The sequence below is a fragment of the Alligator mississippiensis genome, chromosome 5 (assembly GCF_030867095.1).
Source record: "Alligator mississippiensis isolate rAllMis1 chromosome 5, rAllMis1, whole genome shotgun sequence".
Taxonomy (NCBI): domain Eukaryota; kingdom Metazoa; phylum Chordata; order Crocodylia; family Alligatoridae; genus Alligator; species Alligator mississippiensis.
The window spans coordinates 18,173,609-18,201,451 of NC_081828.1; the positions used below are offsets into that span (position 1 = coordinate 18,173,609).

The following is a 27,843-nucleotide window of genomic DNA, read 5'->3' on the forward strand; positions in this document are numbered from 1 at the left end:
CTGGAAGACAAATCGAAGTTGAATCACCACATGAAACTTGTGAGTGACAGACACTACAACCGGGAGAGTCCTCTTATCTTGATCTTCTGTAATTTCCAAGTAATCCTTGGGGCCCTCTCGTGATACCAGAATATGAAACTACTAGCAATATCCCATTGTACTGGCTTGCCTTGCCTCCAGGAGACACTGAACAGAAAAACAAACAAACAAACAAAACAAAAAACCACACAAAACCAAACCACAAGCGTCTTTGCAGACAGTAAGAACATTGAATTTCTCCAGTATTGCAAGCATGCAGAACTCGCAGAAAAAAAATCTTTATATTTACTTAAAAAAATTAAAGAGTTCATTTTTTTTGCATTCCGCTTTTGAGTCTTCAGGCTACTCAAGTCACATTGTCAAGCTTCTCTTTAGAAGCATGAGGCTGAGGCCTTGTTAAGTGAAAGTATACATTCTTAAATAATACTTTGACTCCAGTAGTTGCAGCTTTAAGATGCAAGACTTGCAATAGGATCAGGGAGTTAGCAACATTTTCTTTAGCAGACCAGACATCCATCAGCCTCATTTATATGATACAAACACAGAGTGAGATCATAGCCATGATGGTCTAGGAAAGAAGCAAGGGGCAAGGATTTTTGCAGATGATATTTTTATTAGACTAACCACATGTCCAATGTGGTACTTAGACTTTAGTGTTCACTGCAACAGTAAACAGAGTATTGCACAGTCAAAAAGGTGTTCTGCATGCGCTTAGTTTTTTTGCCATAAAGATGAAAATATGAGTGACACTATCAGTTTTATTTCAGATCGGTTTCAAATAAGGTCTTCAAGGTAGTTTCAGTTACTACATTTGCCCTGGGTCCTTGCCAGTTTGATTATAAAATTGCATTTTTTTTTAAGTGTTTTCTTGCTGCATGAAAGAACCAGACAAGACCAAGTCAGTCCACTGTAGAGGGGAAACAGTGGAACAGAGCAGAGTTTTTTGTGCATCTGAAAGAAACGGGTTTTTCTCCTCTAATCTCTGTTGTAGTAATCTTAGGTATTGTTTGTAACAAGATAGGTAAAAGAAAAGTGTGATGCAACTCAATTCGTGTTATAAGGATACCACCTCTTGGCTTCTGCTTTTGGCAAAACACAAAGTCCAGTCCTAAACAATGTTCGTTATCAATTTAGTAGCAGCACACACAGATTTTTAGTGAGTCTGTGTAACTGGAGGCTTGGGTACATTCTTTGCCCAAAGTGGGGGAAGAAGGACAGAGACAGAGAGCTTGTACTTTTCCTGATGTCAGTAGAGTTCTGCTTCTACTTTTTTTTTTTTTTTAAATTAACAGAGATGATCACCCAAACCACAAATTCGTTTGGAGGAGGATGGGCCCTGTTTGTGGAAGGCAGAGCTGGAGCCCAGCCAACTCACTTTAGGGGCCAGTGCCCAGCTATGCAGGATGGCAAAAAGAACAAGCTTCCTCCTTAAGATCTCACTTTCAGCAGCAGTTTAATCAACCCCTTAAAGAATGGAGGTCATGGGCGATTGGTTCACCCAACACCAAGAGAGAGTTAGGAAAGATCACAGACACACCCCCTGGAGCCATGAGGACTGTTGTTTGGGGACAAAATGCTGAGACCATGATGCTGGGAAGGATGCTGCTCAAGGGGGTGCAGGCCCTCACCAAGGAAGGGGGTAGTCTTGTATGCACTTAGTAGCTGAGGACATGGCAACTGGTACTTCTAGGTCACACAAAATGCACTTCTGCTTCTTCAAATACCCAGGCCTTTTCTATTGTGAAAATGCATTGTCTCTAGAAGCAGATGAGCTGGCTTGCAGCACATTTCTGACAAGGGATTAGAGTTAGTGCCATAGGGGCTCACTGAGATTATAACTACAATACCTGCCTTTTTTTTTTTTTTTGAGAAGAGAGAGTAAGTAGGAAGTGACAGCCTGTTATAGAAGAACCGAAAGTAGTCGGCATGCATGTCATTTTCTAGCAAAGGCGGCTATTACTATAAATAGCTTGCTTATTCAGAAAAGCATTACCTCATCTTGAAATAATTGGAATGGGTAAGGGCTGAGTTGATTCAGAGCCTCAAACTACGTATTTTAAGAAAGTTTTGGAAGTTCAAAGCACTACCTGAGTAAGTAGCCAATTTGAACAAAGTTACCCTAAAGTGACAGACCATAGTCCTGAAGGTCATTTGTTCTAGCAACTGTTCTTGACAGCCTTCCAGGTATCTCAGGTTGTTTCCAGTTCCTCAGACAGCAAATAAGTGAGAGGCAAGACTGAACCCTTCCTGGACAGGAAGAAAGGCATGTATTGGTATATTATTTCCAGGAAGTAATAACTCTTGATTACCTTCAGAAGACTGTCTGAATTTAAGGCCCTATCGAACAGGCCTTGCCTTGCACAGAAAGAACCCTTGGATATCGTGGGGTTGGAAGAAAGACCTTGGTGGAGAAACTGTAGCCCAATTGCCATGTGTACACACTTAGAAGAACTTGTTAGTGGTACAGGAATATCTTTCACCATATTAGTCCTATTTATTAAAAAAGACCAAGGATTTAACAGCTTTGGTTGGCCACCCCTGAACTAGAATAACTAAAAAGATAGGGGTGCCAGAAGTGGTACAAGCAGCCTCTGTGTGGCACACAGCAGAGGACAGGCAGCATGGTGGCAAGTAGCGCAGGAAGGAGCGCAGAAGATCAGGCAGAGGAAGAGGATTCAAGTGGCACTTAGGGAACGGCTAGTTTGTGGCACAACTGCCAAAAAGGTGTCTTTCACTATTCTAGTTAGTGCTTACAGGACTGATATAGGCCAAAAAACCTGTTCATTAGTTACTGCAGTAAGAGGACACAGGCAATTAAAAGTTCTTTTTTGTACATAAGCAGTGATTATTTTCCTTTGCATTTCTCAGAGACGATTCATGTCCTCTTGTATTGTAGGAAAAATGACTCCAATGCCAGATATGTCAGCTTGACTCCTCCTCCAGTTGCAACACTTAAGTGCATCTCCAGTTCAATGGCTTTTTGTCATTGGTTACCATACTGATATTTGTTGCTGCTCTTGTAATTAGAGCCTAGCTCAATGTTAGTTGTTATTTACTGGAAGAGTCAGAGAGACTCAGATTTCCAGAAAAACAACATTTAAGACATACTAACAAGATTTGTGAGCAGAGCAGAAATAGAAATGTAATGCAAGAGAATGTAAGAAAAGATCCTTTGCTGCATTTCAGTGTGGAAAAAAGGTAGCATCATTTTCAGTAAGCTACAATGGGATTTTCAAACGGGGATGAACCTGGATTCCCAAGTTCCATTTGCCCTATTTGATTTGGTACCAACTGCCTCGAGCTTCTTTGAAAACTCCAGCCTCAGACATGACTTCAGCTGTGGCAGAGAACGTAGTTACACAGAAGCAAGCTTAGAATTAAATTTTAGATGTACACAAAGTTAAACAGCTTTTTCCCCCCTGGGGTTTAAACAAAGCCAAGTAGCATTGCTGAACTCAGGGTTGTTAGCTAATGGAAACATCTTTATGGACGCTGACACTGCTTCCTAGAGCCACCAGAGGACAGAAGTCATATTTTACCACAGATCCAACAAAAAGAAAGAAAGGAAAAAACTTAAAGTTTTGTCTCCCTCTCTACATTGAAGGGGAAGTAAGACAGTCATATTTCCCTTAAAGAAAATCCCATAAAATTGAACAGGGAGCAACTTTCCTGTAGCATTTTTAAACCAACCTGTAGATTCCTGAACTACAGATAGAATGATTCTAATTTTATAGGTTAAGGCTAGGTACAGACATTCAAAGACCCAAGGTGTAAGTGATCCAAGAAGCATGGTTTTCTGTGAGCAGTGTGGTGTAGATCAGAACACACATTTGCCCTTCTGTGGGTGTCGGGGAGGGGCAAATCTTAGACTGGGTTCCACCATTTTAAACCAGTCTGTGTGCACCAAATTTCTGTTCTATTATGGGTATAGACTGCTTTCTGATCACTTACACTGGTAAAAGTGTAATGTCTGTACTGCCCCAAGTTCCCTATGGCCATTGCAAAAGATGTAGTAGCTCCCCACTAGTTTTTGTGCATTGGTGGCCTAAAAGTATTGCGAAGTGGTAATCATCAGAACAAAAAGAGATTGCTCTGCAATTAGTAAATGACTGGGATTTTCTCTGCCAGAGATTTAATGAGTATCCTGGCATAGAAGTATAACTTTTAAGGCCAGAGTGGCCTGTTAAATCATCCAGATAAGTTTCCTGTAAGAATGCCATAGGACTTCAGCCAGCATCTCATTGTTGTGTTTGCCATTTCTCTAACAATAATAGATGCTTCCAGCACCTAAATGAACTGCTAATATTTCGTAAGACTTTCATAACAAAAGCAAGACAGACCGACTGACCAACCCATGCCCCGCCTAGAAAGAAAAAACAAAACAAAACACAAAAACCAAAACTGTACCAAGATCTGCATCTAGCATGTACCCATCTCTGCTAGACTATTTTCTTTTCTTTTTAAACTGAGCAGAAATGAAAGGACCTGCTAAATAGGGCCTGGTTTAAATTGTGATTTCACATTTTTGTGAAAGGTCACAGAATTAAGAGACTTTCATGAAAAAAAAAAAAAGTGATTTGCAATGAAATGCCATGGTATGGCCACTTGGCTGCTCGCTGGGAAACTCCTCAGCAAGCAGCCATATTGTGGCATTTCGTTGCAACAAGATAAATGCTGCAGGCTGGGGAAAGCATTCCCCAGCTGGCACCAAAAGCCTAGCAGCCCTGGGGAAGGGGTCAGAAAAAGCACAGGGGGAGGAGAAAGCTTGGGGATGGGTAGGGTTTGCTCCTCCAGGTGGGAAAACTGGGGTGCTAGGGGTTGGCGGAGACAACACACAAGCTGTCTCCTCTCCCAATTCTGCCCCTTTTGCAACCCCCTCCCCCGGGCTGCTAGATTTTTGCCTCTGGCTGGGGAATGCTCAGTGCACTTCAGCCAATTAACTTCAAGTGAACAGAGCCCTGAAATGTGCTCCAAAAAGCTTTTGTAGATCTCTACCCCCCTTCCCCCCGCTTCATTTTTCTGATCCCCCTGCTATTTTCCTGAGGGTAAGTTACAATTTGTTTTTCATTGTAGGCTTTAAATGAATCAAAAGCAAGAGGAAAGATCCTGCATTATAGTGTGACCTTTCAAGAGGAAAGCCACAGAAGTCCTAAAGCAGCAGAAGTGAACACTACCACGCAAACTCACTATGCTAAGGTTATCCCCATGATGAACTATAACATAACGGTCTGTGCTCATAATTCGAAAGGAACCTCTCCTCCTACATCCATTAGTACTCATCTGAATGTTTTAGGTAAACACCTTTGCTGCTTGAATCGATAGAAGTGATATTGGGTAGGTGCGCACATTACATTCTTAGTGCTAAGAACACCCTTCCTGCACTAAAGACCAACACATGCAGCCACTTTGTAACAACAAAAAATGGCAGATTTACCACAAATATTCCTCTTTACACAGGAGAGAGGAACTTCTTTGTAGCAGGGTGTCTTGTAGCACCATATGCAATGTCTGTATTCTGACATGTGGCACTACAGAGGGGCCCCTGGGCCCCCAGCATCCCGTAGTCCTCTGCTTGCACATTATCCCTTCCAAGGTGGGAGAGAGAACAGATGGTTCCTTTGCAGCCTGTAGTACTACAAAAATAGCATACATTTAAGGCCATCGTCTCCATCTTGGGCAAAGGAGTGACGTTCTGTATGCCGAGACAAATGCTTCTGCAGCACAAGACTTATAAAAAGCTATCCTTTTACTTTGTACTAATTAAGATTAGTTTTGATCAGTCTTAAACAATTCTTAATTTGTAATAATGTTCGTAACCAATTAGTAGCGGGATTTCCTATAAGCACTTGTGACCTTGTAACAGTTTTTAGTAAATGAACTCAATTAGCCATGATTAAGGGATGACAGCAATCTAGACTAGCACAGATTGCTTTCTGGTACAGAAGTGTCAGTGCTCATTTGCAATGTAAATAGGATCCCTCTTAGTGCTTGTCCATGTCTGTGGTAGTAATGAACTCTGCATGTCCTCCACATGTTGCTTATTTTGTTATGCATTAACATCCTCCAGGTACCTCCCACAAAGGCAGCCTGATCTACCTGCTTAGATCACTAGCATAGACCCTGTTCACTGTCTAAATAGAAATGTGTGTAGGCACTATTGCTACATGGCTATTTTGTGGGTAAAAGAGCTACTTTATGTATGCAATTCAGCTACCATTGTCTTATAGTCAGATTATGTCCAATGCTCATCCTCAGGTAGGCAGAAACTTGATGATCCACCTTTGGTATCAGTTTCCCCTTCTACAGGGAAAAGGGACACAGGCTGAACCTGAAGGCAAGGGTTTCACCCTTGTGTGAAGCACGTGCACTTGTGACTCTTGCCTGGTAATGAGAGCCAGGCGGCCCCTGAGTGCAAGCAGCATTAACAGCAACTCAGGGGTGGGTATAGATGTGTTAAGCTCTGAATACTTTGACTGCCATCTCATGATGCAACATAAGCCTGTGGGTTTGGGAAAAGGATGAGGGGTAGGATTTTGCACCGTTATTTTGTCTCTCACATATCATTCCTTTAAATCCCCTTTTGCCTTATACAGTAGTTTGGTTTATTGCTCCAACTGCAGGTGAGACCTGGCAGTGGATGTGTCGAGAACAGGTGCTGTTTAAGCTGTTGCACCCATTCTTCTGAGAGGGTTACTGGTGCCAGATGGCTCCTGCTTCTAGATATTAGATGACCTATGAGTGCCTAATAGGGAGAACAACCAATTGAGCTGCACTCCAAGGCAAGTGTGCATAAGAGCTAAGGGTACAACTTCATCCCAGTTGCTTCCTGCAGCATCCACTTTTTTTTAAGTCCATTTTAATGGTCCTGTTAATTTTTCCCTGAAGCCTGTATTTAATTAGCAGTAGGAAATTTTAACATTCCAGCCCTTTTACTAGTTTCAGTAGATTTAGTCTGTCAATAAGCCATGACTCTGAAAAGGTCTGCTTTTATTACATGTGTACATTGCAGAGCATTAAGCTGCAGAAAGGCAGCAGCTACAATTAAGATGCACTATGTCAAATCTGTCAATCCAAAATACAACAGATTGTGAGAAATAAGTAGTATCTACCACTTATAAGAGGTTAAAGAAGCATAACAACATGTTTGTTATGATCTTCCCCCTCCCCCCCACCTGCTCCCTTAAGATTTACCTCCTCCTCGGAGCGTCTTTGCTACATCAAAGGGGAACAACAGCATCTTTGTCACTTGGGAGCCTCCCAGTAATCCTTCATCATTCATCAATGGATACGTAGTGGAATGGGTAAGAAGAAGACATAGAAATACCAGCTCCAGACACCATCTAAACTGGATAAAGCTTCTGGCATCTGACTTGTCTACAGTCATTTCAGGTAACTGTAATTTAGAAGTAGAACGTTATTTAATATCATTCCATTTAGAAACGCTCCCACGGAGTGAAGTTGTTTCGAAGAATTTTTAAACATATTCATTGATCACCCTTCCCTAAGTCAAGTTCTGCATGGCTATATTGTCAGTGATTCCTGAATGTTTGTAACTGATAAGTAGATTTTTATTTTTGTTTAAATGGACTGTGAATAGTCATCCTTTCCATGTGAAATAAGATGAGTGCTGGACAAACCCCTGAACTCTGCAACAAAGCATACAACTCCATTACCTTCCTGAGTCAAGCAATGGTTAATTATTCATCCCAGCAAGTCCCAAAGGATCAGTGCAGAGCATACTGAAGAACTATCTAGATATTAAAATAATAATGAATAACAAGCTAAATTGGCTGTGCTACTACTATTGCACATCAGCTTGCTCCCAACTGGCTTCACAAGGACCTCACTATCTTGTTCTCCACCAGAGAAAAGCAAGTTACTAGCATCCCACAAGCCACAGCAACCCTATGCAGCATGTATATTAAACTTACAAGCTGCTTTACACTGCTTGCTTCTCTTCTGCTTCCCTATAACTAAATTGTGCGAAGAGATTTTCTTCAAGCTTTCATTCACCAGTGGCAGCCAGAGCGGTATCCAGTCCGCAAACAGGTGTTCACATTCCAGAATAGCTTGTGTTCTAGCCTGCGCATGGATACATTTCTCACACACACCGTTCAAGACTGCCAGACAAGAGGCTGAGGTTATCAGCAGCTTTTTGCTCCATTTGAAGAATAAAATAGAATCTCAACCCCAGTGTAATTTACTAAGTGGATGATATTTTGATTACATATCCAGTGTTACTCTCTTCTTTCAGAGAACATAAAGCATCGTGCGTGCTATCACATCAATGTATTTGCACTTTATAACAATAGAGCTGGACAAGTGGCTTCAACCAGGGGATACTCAAGACAGGAAGGTAAACTATGGTAATACCATTTGAAGTATTATGTTTAAACTAGCTTGACCATTTGACTTTAAAAAAAGACAGTCTTGTTTTTTGCAGCACCAGCAGCTGGACCCCAGGTTTACGCAACAGCAGAGGCAGACGGCGCTCGGGTTTCATGGGATGAAATCCCCGACCATCAGCAAATGGGCTGCATCGCCAGTTACAACATATACTTGCGGAACAAAAACGCAGATGTGGTCCCTAAGATCTACAGTACGTATCTGGTGAAAAGGCATAGTAGTAGCTTTGTTCTCATGTAGAGTGTCACAGTAGGAGTCCTATGCTTAAGACTTGCAAAGTGAATTTGGAAAGCTGTAGAGGAGCTGATCTTGAGCTGACCTTCCTCAATAATTGGGCCAAGGTTCATATTCAAGGTTCTGGTCTGGGCTCTGCTTAAAAGACCTGGAGAGGCAACAGGAATACCAGGTTTTTAAGCTACTTTAAAATTCTCACTTGCACCGGCATTTAGGTATGTCACCTTGCCAGCATGCAGCTATTTGCTTAAACAGTGCCTGTTGTGGTCTCTTTAAGTAGTAGATTAAGTTAGATAACAGGCTTTCTGAGAAACTATAGGATGTACACCCACACCAGTGAAGAGTTTACCAGATGGGGAGTGCATTTGTGCATACACACTTCCCACACATTCTTATTGTACCAGTCATTCATTATAGCTCCTAAACCAGAAAACAAACAACAAACGGTAAAACAGTATGCAAGCTTTTCCTCACTATGAGTACCTGGGTACCGTAGTGCCAGAGTTTTGCACATCCAAATATTCCTTTCACACTGTCACCTAACAAATATCCAAGTCTACGGTGATTTTTCCTCACCAGCAACATCTAGAGAAGGAAAGCATCCAGTCCCCATGCTACGCTCAGTCATCTTCAGACAAGAAGATAGCATAGGTCTCATTACACCCAACGTAACATTGAGTCTTTTGTATCCCAGGGATTCATTATTATCATGAAAGATAATGAAGAACTTACCTCAGTACTCCTCACGCAGATTTGCACCGTAGCACAAAAGGTCCCAGCTACAAGGACATTTTCTATTTTATAACACAAGGTCTTTTAGGACCCTTCTTCTCATCTGAGCATCCTTGTTTTCATATAGAAGCAATAATGAAAAGCAGCTGTTATCTGCTGTAGCCCAGTATTTATTACCAGTGTGCACACAGCCTCCCCCCCAGCCCATCAGATGGACCCGCCATGTAGGCTAATGCATGGTGGGTGGTTCAAGTTAAGCCCTAAATCCTTTTTTTTTTTCCCAAGCTCCTTATTGACAGCGCCTGTGGCTGACCGATCTGGGAGATGGCAGCCAGTTGCAGACTAGTATGTCCCATGCTCCACAATGCCATAAAGGCAACCTGCAGAGAGGAAAGGGAAAAAGCCTTGTCCTTCTTAAGTACCTATAAAGGTGAGGTTCCTTTTTAAAAAAAAGTAAATAAATTCAGGTCTTATGTTCTTAGGAAGACTACTTAGAGACCCAGAAAACTTAGGTTTAGGACATTAGAAAAAGTAAGGCAATGAACCCTAATTGAGGCCCTGATGCTAGAATGCTTCCACACCATGTTTATGGACTTGTCCACCAAGTCTGTCAGCCAAACATGGGAGACTTATTTGTGGAGCAGGAAGAAAGGAGAACCCACCCCCTAACACCCAGCCTCTCCACACACAAAAACCCTGACCCAAACATATACTTCAGGCCTATATGCTCCAGGCCTTCTTGCAGCATATAGATATCAGGACTTTTTTATATATTGGAAAGAAGCAAAGATGGAACAAACTCAGTTGCCCCCCAAGGCAGTTTTTTCTTCAAAAAGAGGTTTGGTTTTCATTTCAAGGTGTTGTCCTTTTTCTCAAAGGTTCTTTGTCCATTGAGTAATTTTTTTTTTCAGTGCACCTGGTTGACCCAAACTCGAAGACTTGCTGTGAGGAAACAAATCACTGAGTTTACCATTTGTAAAATTAGGATATTGCTGGTCCTCTACCTCCCTAGGGTGATGGAGAAGTGTCTAGTTTAGTGACAGTCTTAAAAATTAAAAAAGAGGAATCCTAATATCTTCCTTGATGTGTGCCTCTGTTCACAGCGTGAAGCGTAATTTTGCTATCCTAAGGCAAATTTGAATTTGAATGAGATTATTAAAAATAAAACTTGAGATTCTGGAGCATAAGATGCGAATAGCTAGGAAGAAAGTTTCCGCTCAGTGAGCAATTATAACCGGGCTCCTATTCCTGTGGCTGAACCTATTTGTACTGCAGAAGCTTTTCTCTCTCTGCTGTTCTTACTGCAAAAAAATAAAAAAATAAAAAAATAAACCCTTGGGGAGGAGACGAAAGGACCTGCTCAGCACTGCATTGATGTTCCTGGGTCCCAGTCCTTTTAAAAGCTTAGCATGAATAGACCACCGTGACATGTGGTGCTTCATGGACATCACCAGGCTCAGTGGGATCCCTCCACTGAGAGTTTCTTCAGGCTCTGGGCCACGTGTAGTGAAAGCACCTCAGCTGCTAATACTGTTCACCTAGACTTAGGGTCCCCTTCAAGATTTAGCAACTATGCCAATTTAAATAGGGCAGCAAATGCTAGGCAGGTTATATTTACAGAGCCCCTTTTGGATACATGGTGCCTAGCAGACATGGAAAACGTCTCCGCCTAAAGTAGTTGGCAGTCCAACTTAGGCAAATAGGGTACATGGAACAATGGGCCAGGGGAGACATTTGTGTTGGGAAGTTGAACAGAGATTCAGAGGAGGAAGAACACTTGGTGGAGGAAAAGCTTTTCACTCTGTAGGGCACGGGAGGAGCGGAAGCCAGAACTCGGACAGCGAGGCAGATCCCAAAGGGTGGGAGGAAGCGAGGAAGCAAGCACAACCAACACGCTAGATTCTCTGGGTGATTTCTCATCTCTCTCTTCCCTTCCCCCAGGCATTCGCCAAGAGAGTTCCAGAAATTCATTTTATATCAAAAATTTACAACAAGGTGTGGACTATACCTTGTGGATGACAGCTTCAACACTGGCTGGAGAAGGTCCTAAAGGAAACGAACAACCGGTTTACCTGGAAAGTAAGGAATTGCCTCAATTTAAGATATTTTTGTGTGAGGAATCAAAGGAAAGAGACCTTACCCTACCCCCACAGATTTCCCTTTCCGATTTGGATTGCCCACACCCCTCTTATTCCTTATAACATAACCAGTTGGAAAGGTAGGTATTAAAGTTTTCCATTTATTCCTTTTTCTTCAAACTCCTGTCCTCCCACCAAGACATCTATTGTACATAAAAAATAGCAATTTGAGAGCAGTACAACTCTTCTGTGAGTAAGCAAGTGGGGTTTAGCCCCCATTACATGAATAGCAGTTTTGGCACAGAATTCAGTGCAAATAGTCCCACTGGCTTCAAAGTACCACCTGTGTATTTAAGCTAGTTATACAGTAGGACCCAAAGGCACTGACAATGGGAAACGTCATTTACTTCAGTAACTCCAGTGAGAACAAGGTGGTGTTATCCCTGAATTCCTGCAATTCTCAAATATTTCAGTTGTTTCTTATGGTCAGAAATCTCTCACATATGTGAGAGTGCATGCATACACATCCACAAAAAAAACTAAAATCCTCATCCCATGGGATATTCCATGAGTTTGAGGCATGTTTTCATCCCAAATGGAAACAAAAAGTTGAAGGATCAACATTTTTCAGAAAGCAGAACGCTGACACACAAAATTACTCGACAAGTCACAACACTTCATTAAGATTGGTCACATCTTCCGTGATGCACTGTGGTTATGTGGCTCCTGCGAGGTACTGCAACTTGTGGTTGGAGGGATTGGGGGCAGGGGGGGCAGCATGAGTTGTGGTGCAAGAGGAAAGCCTGGTCCACACAGACTGGGGGCCTTCTGGCAACTCAGGCAGACACAGACTAATGAATCGACCTGAAAAGAAACATTGCCCTTCAGTTTGACTAATGGATGTTTTTGCTTCAGTTCACAGATAGAAAATTGAAAAATGTTAGCTAAAGTATCATTCCTTTACTGGATAAAATTAGATTTTGTAGAAACTGCATTTTCTGCCTCCAAAAAAGAATTTATGCAAAAATCCTGAGCTGTTCAGGTTCCGATAGTTGAGCAGACATCGCTTAGCTGCTGTTTATCTGCTCTACACCAACCTCTTCAGTAGCCTGAGAAAAAGGTCAGAGGATAGCACATAAATAACAATATCTTTTTCCCTCACCCCTTCAAAGTATTTTTTTCCTGAGTTTTATAAGTCCTTGCAAATCCTTGTCTTTAAATGAACTCAGCGCTTTACTTTCTGAGCCAGAGTCCAACATCAGTTACATAACATGACCAGACATACATTCAAGCTAGCATATTGAAAATTTGTGTTTACGCTAGTTATCAAAATGCGCTCATTGTCTTTACAGGTGCTTCAGAATGGACTTTTATTTTGTCCGTTTGTATCTTCATTGTCATCTCCATCTGCATGTGCTCTGTGCCATGTATTAACAAAGCGTAAGTGATTTTTTTTTTTCTAAAACAGGATGGAAAAGTTCATGCTGTGTTTTCAATCCATAGACCTGATTTTAGTCTATGCAAAGTTAACAAGGATTCTTGTCATTTAACTTACTAAAATAAAAGAGCTCTGACAGTATTAACTGGTAGTAAATACAGGTTTGGTGGGACAGGCATTTCTATAGATCACATACCTTTTAAATTTATTTCACCTACAAGCTTTAAAGCAATACTTCTATACTTATCTATGCGTAATGATGAAAAGCTAACCCAGTTTGTCAATTTAGTCAGCCCTAAAAAAGCTTTCAGTAGGGATTAATAGTGTACAGCGAGTGAAAAGCCTGGACATAATCCAGTGCTTAGGCCCAAGTGCAGTTGTTTTTTGGACTTTGAAGATCACTGGCATGTGGTGCAGAGTACAGTTCTGTGAATGTGATTGTTCAGCTGCTCTCCTGGGAAGATAAGCATTTGCTTTGTAGATTGACTTCTGGGCTCTCTTCAAGGTTACCTCAGCATAGAGGTTTCTGCAATGGTCAGGTTTTGCTGTAAACAGATGTAGTTGGTTATGGCAAGAGCCATAGCTGAGGGAAATGTTCAAAGTCTTGATCAATACAAGACTGAATAAGGGACTTCTTATTGCTGTTGCCTTGTGGGGAATTCATGGGCTGTAATGAATAGCAAGACACCATGACTGCTGTTGTCCTGAAAGTACAGTAGATGGACAGATAACATCTGGTGAAGGAGCAGCCATAGGTATTGCCAAAAGGGAAACAGGTTGGCAACCAGCATCAAAGCAAATATCTAGATGGAATCTAGTCCAGGCTCCTCCAAGTTAATTTTGTACTAGATACTAGCTAGTCTGCTTGTCCATACTAAGACAGTTTGCAGTGATTAAATACAATTACTTAATATCCCTACATTACATGTTGCAATGCTTCAGATTTCAGTGCAAATATATGAGCAATATAGTTTGAAGTCATTATATTTACAGGAATTGCCCTGACTGATTTTAATTGTGTGTGCTGATTTTACAGGTTATGCTCCCTCTTTTCCATCTTTGTACCTCAGTGGTACAGCAAAGCCATTCCAGATCCAGCTAACTCTTCATGGGCTAAGAAATTCACATCTGTGAACGTAAGTCACCTTATTGATATATAACAACCTCCAATATAAGTTATCTAGGCTGCACAAGTTTGTGATCCAATACAAAGAAAACATGAACTTATGGTCAGGAAATATTTCATCGCTCTCCTGACCTGGTAGGCTGTAGGACACACTTCCCAATGCAAGAATAACACTGACACTTTGAGGTGTAGCTATTATAAAAGGACATTGTGAAACAGACTCTTTGCATTTTGAGAGGATAGAGCTCTGAATTGATACCAGTGTGTTTTTTATCCCCACCTCAGGATGAACTAAGTTTGTATCCCAAACCATTCCTAAGCAATTTGAGCAGTTTCGAGGAGCCTGAAACTATAGAAGTAGAGGAGGTCTTTATAAAAAGAGACTCTCTGGCTTTCGAGGACCAGCTCATCTTCAACGTTAAAAGCAATGGAAGTCAGGATTGGCAAATTGGTAGCTTTGAGAAGCAGGACTCTGCTAAAAAGAACTCTGAATGCAAACCTTTGGCAACAAGCATAGCAGATGATGGAGACAACTATGGGTGTCAGCTTCCCTACTTGTACAAGAAACTAATTGCAGAAGAAACAGAACAGATTCAAACTATTTCTAATTATCTTCCAAATCCACTTATGGACACAACAGTGAATTATTTGCCTTCAAATGTATTAGTGTCCACAGTAGAAAATAATGAAGATAACAGTGAACTTGAATACAATTCAATCTCTGTTTTCCCAACCACCTCTCTTCTGACACCAGTGTTTTCTTGTGGAGGAAACCTTACATTGGATGCAATAAAAGTGGACTGCAATTCTTTCAAAGGGTAAGCTGGCAAAGCATCTCTAAGATTCTGGCCTCATTTTGTGCACTTTAGTCAGATCCACAAATACCATAGTTATTTTTAGAGCTAATTATGTAACTTTAGAGGTGCTAAATCCAAAAACATCAACAAACTCTGGACTTCTTCAGAATTGCTTTAATGCCTTGGTTTGCAACGCTGTTTTGAAGTCTTACAAGAACCTACTCTTCAAGAGCAGTGATGTGTTCCTACAGATCAGAAGCTGAGAGTGCCTTACTTTAAGGTACAAGTATCGTACTGACCTGCCAAGTCAGCTTCATTAATCACAAGCTCGTTATGTTGTGTTGCCTCAGACCCAGCCCAGAACATGGAGTGACCAATATAAAACCCCTGGAAAAAGATGGGTGAGTAGTTGCAAGGCTCCTACTGACCCTAGTAAGAATGGCAGGCTTTGGCTGCAGAACAGCCAACCTGTTTCTCTCATTCCCCCTGCATCTCACACACCAAGATGTGCTACATCCTCCCCGTCTCAGGCCCCTTACCCTACACCTCCCAGCAAGCCTTCAGGAGAGGGCCAGAACAGACATTCGGGGTGCCAGAGGGAGGTTAAATCAGTTCCAAATGGCTGCCCAATATCAGGTAAATTGGGATGGGGGGAGCTAGCAGAGGGTTGGGGGGGGGGGGGGCAGCAGGCTGGCAGAGCATCAGGGATGTGCCAGGGGATGAGGGGACAGGCACAACCCACAGAGCTGGGGGGGAGCCAGGTGCCTGTGGGTGGGATGAGGGGCCAGGGGTGACCTGCAGGGTGTTGCTGGGGTCTGGTAGGATCAGTGGGCTCATGGGGGTCCACAGGGAAGTTTGGGGGGGGGGAGCCAAGGGCTATTTTTAGCCCTCAACCCTCCCCCAGCAAGCCTACGTCCCCATCCCTCCTATTGGGACTTACTTGCTCAGCTCTGGCAGCAGCACAGCACCTGGAGTGGCTTGTAGGGCTGGTGCAGCCCTAGGGCTAGGGCTGGCAGCTGGGTTTTCCCAGCCCTGGGGCTGTGCAGGAAAAGTGTACAGAAGTTCTGTGCATTGGTTGGACCTAAATCATGCAAGTTTGATGCTACTTTGATCCAGGTTTATATTAAACCAGGTTCTGCAATTCTTAGACCAGTTTGTGTGCGTAGCTTTGGTTTAGATTGATTTCCAGTCACTGAGACCAGGTCAGCACCGGGACAAATTAAGTTTAAATTGGGAGGCCATTTTGAACCCAATTCACTTCCCCAAGTGTCTGTACTTAGCCCAGGAGGAAACAAGGGAACATCTTAGTAAGCAGCACCAGGAGCAGAGGTAGAACTTCCAGCCCTAGATGCTCAAGGGGTGTTAGGGGAGGGTGGGAGAGAGGGTTCAGGGGATCCTGCTGCATCCTCAGGGATGTCCCCTCTCACACAGCTCTCATGTTCTCCCCTTAAAAGGAAGGCCTAAAAGTTTCTTTTCCAAGAACCCACTTCTACTCCGAAGCAGAATCACCAATATCTTAGCTACTAGATCATGTTCTCTTTCTATTTTTCAATCCAGGTTAAATATTTGTAAGAAAGAACGACACAAACTCCGAAAAACCCAACAAGATGGTTTTATTCAAGCATTACCAGTCCAAGAAACAGAGTGAAGTTTACATTAAATATTTATGTTTAGCATTAATATTGATTTTATACTCCTTTGTTCTTGTATATAATTTGTGAGATGGTCTGTCATTAGACTGTGGCCTTCCAGTTCTGGGCAATCTTTGGAAAAATCCACCGTACTATATTGCAGTTGTCTTTCTGCAGGCAGTGGATTTGAGTAACTTTCCTCTGGAGAAACATTTGTAGATGCAGTTTCCAACAGAGCATCCATAAATGTAGTTCTAGAATTGGTTTTATTTTAGACTTTGGATACTTGTGGTTTCATGTCTCTAAGTTTTGTCACCACCAAAAATATATCACAAGCTACTGTGTAATTTAAATATTCCTGTCCCATGTTCTATGCCCGTACTACTGGTTTTAGATATATTCCTTTAGCGTTGTTATTTTTGTACAATTGATAATATAGCAAAAGAATAAGTAGAATCATGCAAGAATACAGCTGGGATTTCAGATGGCTCAGGGCAGCATCTGCCCCATCTAAACCACTCCACATAGGAGTTGTATTTAAAACGCTTACAGCAGCAGTCCCCAAAGATAGTTTGTTCTAGTGCTCCAACAACCCCATAGATAGTTCTACCTAATATCCAACCTACATTTTCCTCGTTACAATTTAAGAATATTACCTCTTGCCCTGCCTCCTGTATAGAGTATGTAATACAAAATAGCTTGTTACAAAGTGGATAGTAATGTATTTGAAGATTTATCAGATCTCCCATCCTTTCCTTCTCCAGATTGAAGTGCCAGGTCTTTCACCTTTCCTTGTGTCATGTTTACTAGACCTCTAGTAATTTTTGTTGCTCTCCTTAAAGAACATAATAAATGCCACATCATGTCATACCACAAGTCCATCTATCCCAATAGCCTGTACCTCAGTGGCAAAGAATGGATCCCTTGTTTCCCTGGAGTATTTATGTAGGACCTAGTAGACAAACTAATCTCTACTCTGCCCCTCTTCTCCTACAGCTTCCAGGGGTCTATAGAGTCCTAAGCTGGAAGTTACACCATTATCAGATTTAATACCCTCTGGTGGACATTTCCTGCACGAATTTGGCCAATCCCTTTTTAAAACAAGTTAAATTATCAGCCTTTCCAACACCTTGTGCCAATGAGTTCCACGAGTTAATCCTACCCTGCATGAAAAATAAAAGAAAAAACACACTTCCTTTTGCTTATTTTAAATCTGCTAAGAGTCCTCTAGACTCCTTCCAGGTTGACATTGTTTTTCCAATGATTCCTTCAGCCAATGCAAGGCCTTGCGGGGAAAAGCAGGAAGCTTGGCATAAAATCTTTCTGGACCACTGCATAGCAGCAGCATGTGGGAGGGGGAATTCAGACCTTCCTCTTTGGATCAGCCCTCTCAGCAGAAATAGGGGCCATAGAAACCCTTCCCATACAGTAAATGTCCCCATGGAGCAGAGGGGGAGGCAGAGAAGTGAGCGGAAAGCAGCAGGGGAGTGAGTGCTAATTAAAATCTAGTTAAATTAATTGCCCTGGAGGGATTTGTAGTGATACCAAAAAAAAAAAAAAAAAATTAAAAAATTCATGACTAATTACCAGTAATTAACCACTTTCAACTTTGAGAGTACTTTGTGCACCATGAAGGCAGGATAGTGTGATTTCTGATCTTTGTAATGAAGGAATATTACAGATTCATAGATTGTAAGGCCAGAAGGGACCTTGGAAGATCATTAGGTCCAGCCCCCTGCACCAAACAGGAAAGATAACGGAGGGTTATCCTCTGATTCCTGTTCAGAGCTGCGTGTGCTGACTTATTTGAGAACTGCAAGATTATATTGATGCCTCATGCTATTTCCCCACTATAAAACTAAAGGGTGCTCACTATATATGAGGACTATATGCTTATAAGGAAGTAAAATAACCACAGATCTTTGCTTTGCCCTGTACATCTATTCATTCATCTCCAAAATAGATTTCTGTAAAATGGAAGTCTGTTAGTCAGTCACCTGTGCCTTGTTGAACCAAAACCAGCTGAAGAGTATCCAAATCTTTGCAAGCTTCAGCCAGTCTTGACAGGTTATGAAGGACTTAATCCCTTTAAACGTTACTAGTTTATCAGGAGCAAGTTCCATTGCGATAAAAGTTGCATATTCAGAATCTACTAATTGCACTTTTAACAGCTGAGGAAACAGCCAAAATACTGCATGCAAATCACTGGGACTTTGAAGGATTCATGGTGACTAATAACAGCATAGGGAAGTTATTTCAGGGACTAATTAACCAGATTTCACCATAATAGGAGCAGGGGCTGGACATGAGCCAAGCACAATCAATCCAAAGGCTCAGGTTTGAGGTCAGAGCTTTTACCTTGGGTCTTCCGTTAGAATACCAAGGCCAGTTTAAGGTGTACTCAAGCTGCATGTTCAGATGAGGCTGGACCAGGCCAGAGCAACACTGCAAACACCACCATAGAATTTGCTTCTGATAGGTCAGTAACTTTTAAAGGTGACTAAAAGACAAGTTGATTTTAAATCAGTTGAAAGAGGAATGGGCTGTTGAACAGCAAGGTGGCATACTGGTTTAGCGTGATACAGTCACACACAGGGAGCTGAGGGAAGGGCAGCCTGCATGTCTGCAGCAGGCTTATACAATTCACTAGGCAGAAAGTGATAGGAAAATAATGTTAGAAAGAGCAAGGGGATGGTTGCCAGGAGCGAGGCAGGACACAGCAGAATTACTCAAAGCAGGACTGGCAAAAGCCAAGAACATTTTGATCCTTTATTAAAATATTCTCCATACAAAGTCTAAAACGTTTATGCACATTCCGTTACCTTACTTGCTGTTCACTAGTCCTGGAAGCCTGAACATTGTGCTCCCAGCTTTCCCTCTTTTCCCCAAGGTGCTTAGGGATCATTACGGACATGGTAGCTAAGCAATCACGTTGGTCATTGTCACTGGACTTCAGCTTCTGATTGCATATTCAACCGTGATTTCCTTGAAGCATAGGCTTTGCAGAATGGAGATGGTTCTGATTTTCAAACTTACCTTGAGCGTATTCCTTCAATCTTCTTTACTCAGCATTTACAATTGCAGTTTTCCTTCCAAGGCAGATAAACCAGACCCTTCAATTAGTGGATTAGGCTTGTGACTAGTTGCATTGGGATAGCATTGAAAAAGCTGCAGTGTTTCTGCTGAAATACTCTTTCCTCATTTCTTCATGAAGCTATCCCCAGCGAGCCTGTAGGTAAGTCTGTATTCCTAAGGCAATGCTACAGAAGGCATTCTCCTTTTCAGTGGAGAAGAAATATGCCATTAATCACACAAGACTGTGCTACATTAGAGCCATAGATTTTTTTCCAGATAAAAATGTAGTCTCTGCTTTCAGAGTAAAGAACTAAATAAACTAACTTGCAGACCACAAGACAACCTTCCTTTGCTTGTTTCCCTGGAGTACTTTTTATTCCAGATCCATCTATTGTCTTGTTCCGCAGAGGATCCATATAGTAATTTGTCTTAAAAATTCAAATGATTGATGACATTGTATCTGCTCTTAGCGTAGAAGATCTCATGTGCCAGCCCAGTGGATTTTTCATGGCATACACAATTTCCCTACAGCCAAGTGACAAAAAACAAATAAAACCAAGATTAGCTTTAGAAGAATACCATTGTGCCAGCTTAAGCTTATGTGATCAACCTATAGTATTTTGACATTTCTTGTACATACAAAGAGGACAGTAGATGTGCACATGTGAAAGGGGAAAAAAATATCCGGACAAGAACTTCAAGTCCAGAGAATTGAGCCCACAGCTGCATCCTAGGAGGGTATCCCCAGACTTTGTATAAAGGATCTTGGCAGCCACATACCAGAAGTGCCTTTAAAAGCACACTATGGAAGAACATTCTCTGCACACCCTACACTGGAGGAGGGGAGGGGTGGGGAGGGAATGGACATGTGCAAGCTTTGAGTACAACTTTCAGATACTTTTTTGATGATATTCAATAGAAAACTACTAAACTAGCTCTTAGAAACAACTGCATTTAAAAAACTTTTTAAAGGAAATTTCAGGCCAAAAATGGAAATGGCCAAATGCTACACACCTGAAAAGTGTTCATGTGGGGATTGCAAATAAGAGCATGATAATCTCTTTCAAACAATGCCACCCTTTCCTGGTCAGAGGATAAGATGTAACAGAAAGTAATGGTTGTGAAATTCTTTCATGCCACCAGAAATGTGGCCGTACTACATCTCCTCAGTATCATTTTTAGTCTCAAAGCATAAAAAGGTGAAGTAACCCCAGCCAAGTATCCTTTGTAGCTTCATATTTGTGAAGCAAAATTTAATAGCCTGTTTGGCAATGCCTAGTTCTGAATTTGAAAGCAAAACTGGTTTCGTTTTTTAAATAGGCTTTGGTGTCAATCAGCACCATTCAGCAATAGGACAGAGCGCCACAAAGTCTTTTTCTGAACTAACAAAAACTGGGTTTGGCGCTTGCATGCCTTATCCAGATTTACGTAAATGCCAACTAGAAGCAGCAGCATTAACTCTGAAACCCCTACACTAGAATTCTGTACCTTGCAATAACTTTCCACATAGGCTTGTCTGGTTTAGTAAAGTAGTACAAAATCGCCTTAAGACAAGGCTGTAGTTAAACAAGCCAAGCACCTCAACAAGGGTCTCCTCTTAACATTTTGGCTAACATCCAGGAGTGTCAGCTGTTTGTTACACTCCAAGAGTCTACCTTCATAGTGGAGTGGACAGATTCATTTTAGCTAGTACAAAGAACTGGTCAAGTGACAAATCTATTCTCAATCTACTATACCAATCTATATTAGTAATAGAAGTGCTGCACTTTTCTACAACTCCATATTCGGCAATTCATTTAGCCACAAAATTAGATTGAGAAATTAATTCCACTCCTTCCTCCCCCCCGTTTGTTTGTTGTTGGGTTTTTTTGGGGAGGGGGGCGGGGGGGGAAGAAGAGGAAGGATTTTCCAGGCAAAAAGGGTGAGGCATTCTGGAGACAGCCCAACTAAGACATCTGGATCAACATATACTGCCCAGCCAAAGCACACCATGCAGCTCCGCATCTGTCTCCAAAGCAAAAACAAGTCACCTGTCCTTGCTGCACAAAAGAGTAAAGCTGTTACCAAGTCATTTGGCAATTAAGCATTTGCTTGCCTTTAAATTTAGGGCTGTAAAAAATGCAAGTTTTGTTGCAAAGGCAGTTGTTCAGAGTAAAAGGAAGTGTGGCAGTAGGAGAGCGAATTTGAGTCAGAACCTCCACAAACTGTTCAGTACAAAAGCAAAGGCCCTCGAGGTAGAACTAAGGGCAAAAATAAGTCACTGTTCCGAGATTGACCAGAAGCCCAATGAATCAAATCATTATGCTTAGAAGTCCTCCTCAGCAGCAGAGAATGGCACCAAGCTCTACCTCACTTTCACTGCAGAAAAAGCCTTTGCTTTCTACACATCAGCATTATGAAGTGGGAGTATTTCCTTCCACTGCAAAGTGCTGTCAAGTGTGCTGAGATCCCTGACAAAAGATGTTACTTACCTTTACTTTCAAAGCATTTCACATTACTAATTTACAAAGCCCCTGCAGTAGAAACTGGCCACACCATAGAGATTGGGGAAATGCAGCTACAAACATTTCAGGTTCATGATGTTATTTCCAGGATTCATTATGCTATTACAATGACAGTCCAAGCTAGTGAAAAGTGCAACAGCAAACAGAATTCCAAAGAAAAAGCTTGTACAATTAAGGAAAAAAAAAAGTCAAAACAGAAAGTTACAGTATGAAAGAATACCAGTCACTTCTGATGATGCTCATTTTCCCCCAAGAACAAAGCTCTTCAAATGCTGGAACTCTGTGCATTGCTGGAGGACCTGTCACAGGATCAGGACATCCTTTTGCAGCAATGTTAGGTGGCACAGGAATAAAAAGATGCATAGATTTTATAGCACTACCCCATTGTGGCGATTCACTTCTCTCTGCAAATAGGCTTTCTAGCACAAATACTATAGGCAAGTCTCAAAGCAATTCAAGATTCACCGAATAATTTCTCAAGGTGCAGCAATTCTCACTGTCCAATTCTCTTAAGGTTTTCTTCTTGATTTGATGAGCCTGACTTAAGAACAATTTTTATTATTGCTGAGGAATAGCGACGCCTATTGTTAATCGCTATTCTGTATGCAAGGTAAATTCTGCACTTAAGCAAGTGATGCAATTTATAAAGTGCACATCTTTATCTTTGTCATTTAATATATTGCTCCCATTAACTCTGCAAATTTAGTTCAGTACTTCAACTAGTCCTGTATCAAACACATGCTCCCACCTTATTAAAGACAGAAAACATTGGAGAGTACTAGCATCAGCAAGAACAAAAATCACCTTAGCCTCACACACGTACAGTAACCATGATCCAGAATACTCAGGACCAAACTTATTTTACCCAATTTGTATTGTACATGGATCAATTTGCACAGAATGTACTTTATTATATTCAACAAGGAGTGGCCTTATGTTGTATTGAACTGTTCACAAAAGCAATGGTGTAGATCCAGCATGTTCCATATTTTACAGCAAACCTGAGATGTTGAAGAGAAACCTGCCAATAGTGAATGCATTTCAGGAAATGGACAGTTATGTTTTGCTGTCTTGCAGAGTTATGTCTTACAGAGAATGGAAGAGTTAAGCATATAGAGATTAAATGCTGAGGCCCCAAATCTCACATTTAAGAGGATAGATCCTTATTTCAGAACTCAGGCCAGATGGTGATTCAAAAAGTACTGAACACCTGCAAACTCACTGCGTTTTCAGCCTGCAGAGGATATAAGTGAGAGTGCACCAACTGAAAATGTGACTGACAGAACAAGAAACCAAAACTGCAGCCACAGCTTTTCTAGGCACCCATGAGCTGAAAAAAAGAGCACATTATGATTTCCTACAAACTCCAGTGATAGTATGATATGCCTGAACCATAACAAGCTCTTGCAGGCCTAGCATTCAGCCTACATTAAAGGAGCAGCGAGCATCAAAACCATGGCCTTAGTGACACGAACTGGGAGGTCTCTGCTACTTTACAGCACATGCAACTGGACGGTTACTGAGAAAAATGAAAATCTCTCCCAATCACAACACAGCCATGCCCCTCTGTTAGTCACTGACATTTGCATCAAAACATTACACTTTAAAGTTAATGGATTTAAACCTTTGTTATATAGACTTTATGCAGCTGTAGCCAGCCAGATCACTGGTGAGGCATTAGGGAATTGTAAACTATACTGAATGATGCATGAACCACCATGAATTCAAGGGGTCAGGGACATAACAAGCATCCCTAAGGATACTGTTTGCCCACCCTAGTAACTCACTGCATTAGTTCTAGGCCATACTGATAAGTAACTCATGCAAGCATCCTTCAGTCCTGTGGGTCCATTGATTTCTTGTTTAAAAGTTAAAAAGGAAGTTATTACAAACAGTGGCCTGGATATCCAAGATCTGTTTCCATGGGCTGCATGGAATATCTTATAGCCAACAAGTCTACACGATGCTGGCTGGGCACATCGCAGCTGAGTCAGCACCAGATGACAGCCACACACAAGCACACTAGTCATATCCTGGCATTTGAGAGCAACAATCTAAAAAAAACTATTTTAGTTGTCAGTTCATCTCCTAGCATTAGCAACCTGGGTTTTAGGTATCACTTCACTCAATACAGTTGATTCTAAAGTTAATCATAAAAAATGATTAACATAAAAAAATGAAATTAAGCAAGTTCATCATTTAAGCAAGTCATATATTTTCTTCTTTGCTGCTATGAGTTTTACTAGCTGCCTCCATTTGAAAATTGCTTAAGTCTTATTCAACCTTGTAGTGACTGGCATTATTCACCCCAAACTGACCTAGACTTAAGAATTCAAAATATTTAACTTCCATCCTGTGAAGAAAAAAAAATAAAAACATTCTGAAGCAAGCAGAACACTTCCCCCCCCCATCTTAATTGCACTAGCAGAAGTACTGCCTGCCATCTTTAATGCAGAAACCAACAAGACTACCACCTCTCATCAGGGCCAGGATAAAATCAGGCAGTACATATTAAACAGACTCAGGAAGGAAATTATTTACCTGAATGGTAGGGCAGATCAAAACGTGGCTGCTCCAATCGTGACACTGTTCTTTTAATCATTTCAACATAAGATGTTAGCAAATGCTGAAGTATCAGCTTTAAGCACATATCCTGAATGTATTTAGTCAAGAAGTATGGGTATGCAAATAATCTCAGTGGGCAAAAGGTATTATAAGACAGTATTTATAGTGATCTTTGAAATTAACAGGTGCAAACACCATATATCCACACAGATTTCTTTTTCTTTAATTCCTTGGAATAGCTCTCGTCCTTTCCCATAAGGCCAATACTTGCATTTATTTCTCTATGTTTTCCTATCAGGAGCAGCGTCAAAAGATTGAAGATGAACTTTCATGCACAAATCTTTAAATAATTATATTTATAAACCAATTCAAGTCATATGCTTCTGCCCATGTGCCTCCAACACTAAAGATGCAACTTTTTCTGTTCTGACCCATCCTTTTTAAAAATGTGTTCAGATATAAGATCTAGTCCTCTGACTGGCACAAACAGCAAGTAAAAGGACAGGAAGTTACTGAAGATAAAACTAATCGAAATACTGGAACTATTCAAGGGAAGAAGCCATTTTTTCAACACAAAGTCCATTGATAGCAGTGGGAGTGCCAGAGCACCACCACCACCACAAAAGGATTTAGAGCATTTGGGACAGATACTAGAAGAGGCGCTTTCATCTAAATGGATTCATGCTAAGATGTTTTCATGACATTTTTTAAAAAGAGCATGAAAATAAACCTTTATTTCAGTTAACACCCACCAATATTAGAGAGATGTTCACAGTTTTAGTTCTTGACACAAATGGACTGAAAGAGGCAAGTTTACATCTATCAGAACAACAGATGGACCAATTTTAAGTACAGGCTGTCTTGAAAACATGGGGAGTGTGATACTATGCAAGATATTGCTCTATATTCTAGTGTGGGATAAATGGAAACACTAACGTCTACGATGAAGTCACATCACACTATTAGGACCCTAAAATGCTGGACTAATGCAGGAGTAGCATGGTTTGTCTGGAAACAGCAGACAGTTTGTGTATAAGGAAGGAGCTATCGAACAGAAAATTTTACAGTCAGCATGGACCAAGATGAAGGTATCTGTGTGGCTGCATAATCAAATGTGCTCCCAACAGATCTCAAAAGCCTTCACTGTACCTCTGGCAGGAAATGTGCCATGATAAAGGGACAGGGAAGCAAAATTTCTGATAATTTACTACTCGGTGCCAGACATGAGAACAGCCTAATGCCAGGCTCCTACGTAAGACATAACTTAGTGTCAAGAGAACTGAACCAGGTGCCAGAAATGTTACCATTTCTTTGAAAACTTGCCGCCTCCTCTCTCTCAGCCCACTGTTTTTAAAACCGATAGGCGAGTGCATGAAGTGTCTCTAGTCCAATATTAACACTGGTTTACATCAACATAAAGTTTTTGTAGAAAACATTTCAGATAAAGCAAGCCAACTAAACACCACAATTAAGGAGTTTGCCATTTTCATATTCAAAGGTCTCCAATACTTTTTGCCTGTCCTGTACAGCTTTAAAAAAATAGGGCATTACCATCTGTTTTCTATCTACCTAGTTAAGAAACTACAAATGTGTAATAAGCTGCTTAGAGTGTAACATTAAATAAAATGAGAATCCTGTTTCTAGTCTCCTAGAATATGCTGCAGCCAAAAAATAAACCCTAAGAAATTATTTTTATTAGTCATTCTCTCAACTCCTTGCATTTTTGGAAGTGGTAACGTTCCTGTTCACAGGGATTAAAGTTAACCTATGAGAAATTTTACAGGTGTAAGTGAAGCTTCTTAGAAATCGCACCATGAAAAACATTCATTCGTCAGCTAGCAATCAGAGACCAAAAGGTGAAATACTAGAGCAAAAAATCCAGAATGAGATGGAGAACGTGTGTTTTTGGTTATTACCCCATGCAGACTGCAGGTGTCACCTTTTGAAGCAGTTTTTTTTTTCTTAGGACTTCCACGAGTCAAATATTCCTCCTTCCCAACCAAGCAGTGCCCTTTGGTTTCTTCAGAACAAGGACTGCAGCTAATGGAATAGTGTTACAAATACATCAAAAACTGATGTATTTATAAAATCCACTGCACTGCCAGATGCAGAATAAGTAGACTACTAGAAATCTATGCCCTGCCCATTCCTCTTTCCCAACCCTGTGGAACAGGAAAAGTTATTCCTATCTGCAGGATGCTTAAGGAATATTAAGTATTCAGACCAACTTTTACCAGCAAAATGTCTAAAACTGCTGAAGGGAGGAAATACAGCTAAAGAAGGTAAAGTGAAAGGTGGGATATATCATTTTAAAAATTGTTTAAGGCCAATTATCCACACATCACTGCTGGATCAATACAAAGTTATTTGACTGAACCAATGTGCTTGAAATATTTTTCAAGTATTTGATATCCATTTTGAATAAGGGTTTTGCATACACAAACTACCAAACAGATGAAAAAATGACTTTTTTCCAAGTTTGAAATGAAGTATTAAAACTAAATTAAAATATACCAGACGTTAGTATTCCACACAGTACTAACATTTTGCCAAATTAAGGTTTACATATCCCAAGTAGCCGTGGACTGATAAAAATCTGCTAAGCAGATATTAAAGGAAACAGAAAGTGTGCAATATTTAAAAACCAGTTTGTAGATCAGGGAAAATGTCTAAAATCCTGAATTAAAAAACACAAATGAAGTGAAAGCTTAACTGGTACACACTGTTCACACCTATATTTCAAGTTTGGAAACGCATATTTTCAAGCAGCAATACAAAAAAGTATCCATGAAGAATGCATAATCTCTGAAAAAATTATGAAAACATCCCTGCTACCATTACATTTCTAAATACAAAACTGACTACCATATTGTTGCTTCTGTGTAGCAAGAGAAGTTCATTTTCAAAACAGATAAAATTCAGTCTTTAGGTGTGAATGGCATGAATGACAGTCCCCTTTTTTTAAATTTCTTAGTTGTTTAGGATCCTTAAGCATGCAAGCCTCGTAGAGGAGGGCCCAATGATGGGTCAGGGTTGGCTTATGACATCCGGTTTAGGACAAAGCTGGGAAAGCCTCTGGGTCATCTACATCAGGAGCAGAAGCACTTGACTGAAAGAAAAACAGTACAGAAGTTACCTGGAGAGGCAAAGTTTGGAGTCTTTATAATTTTCATCTTTTTTTTTTTTTTTTTGCTGGAATCCATGTCAAGAACAGTGCA

The 27,843-nt window shown here is 41.0% G+C and overlaps 2 protein-coding genes across 5 annotated transcripts in view; one reads left to right on the forward strand and one right to left on the reverse strand.

Moving 5' to 3' along the window:
• The window catches only part of IL12RB2 (interleukin 12 receptor subunit beta 2), a 33,884-nt gene extending 16,563 nt beyond the window's left edge, over window positions 1-17,321 (forward strand). For 2 of the 3 annotated variants that reach the window (XM_059727923.1, XM_059727924.1), the window contains 9 exons: window positions 5,113-5,332; window positions 7,225-7,428; window positions 8,294-8,395; window positions 8,468-8,638; window positions 11,353-11,490; window positions 12,842-12,929; window positions 13,964-14,063; window positions 14,339-15,251; window positions 16,408-17,321. In XM_059727923.1, coding sequence (XP_059583906.1) covers window positions 5,113-5,332; window positions 7,225-7,428; window positions 8,294-8,395; window positions 8,468-8,638; window positions 11,353-11,490; window positions 12,842-12,929; window positions 13,964-14,063; window positions 14,339-14,875 — 1,560 coding nt within the window. In that variant the 3' untranslated portion in view covers window positions 14,876-15,251; window positions 16,408-17,321. The remainder of the gene's footprint in view (window positions 1-5,112; window positions 5,333-7,224; window positions 7,429-8,293; window positions 8,396-8,467; window positions 8,639-11,352; window positions 11,491-12,841; window positions 12,930-13,963; window positions 14,064-14,338; window positions 15,252-16,407) is intronic. The other variant, XM_019489117.2, reaches the window with a different exon arrangement.
• An 8,007-nt stretch (window positions 17,322-25,328) lies between these two features.
• Window positions 25,329-27,843, reverse strand: part of SERBP1 (SERPINE1 mRNA binding protein 1) — a 30,000-nt gene continuing 27,485 nt past the window's right edge. For both annotated transcript variants that reach the window (XM_059727926.1, XM_059727925.1), the window contains exon 10: window positions 25,329-27,734. In XM_059727926.1, the coding sequence (XP_059583909.1) occupies window positions 27,678-27,734 (57 nt within the window). In that variant the 3' untranslated portion in view covers window positions 25,329-27,677. The remainder of the gene's footprint in view (window positions 27,735-27,843) is intronic.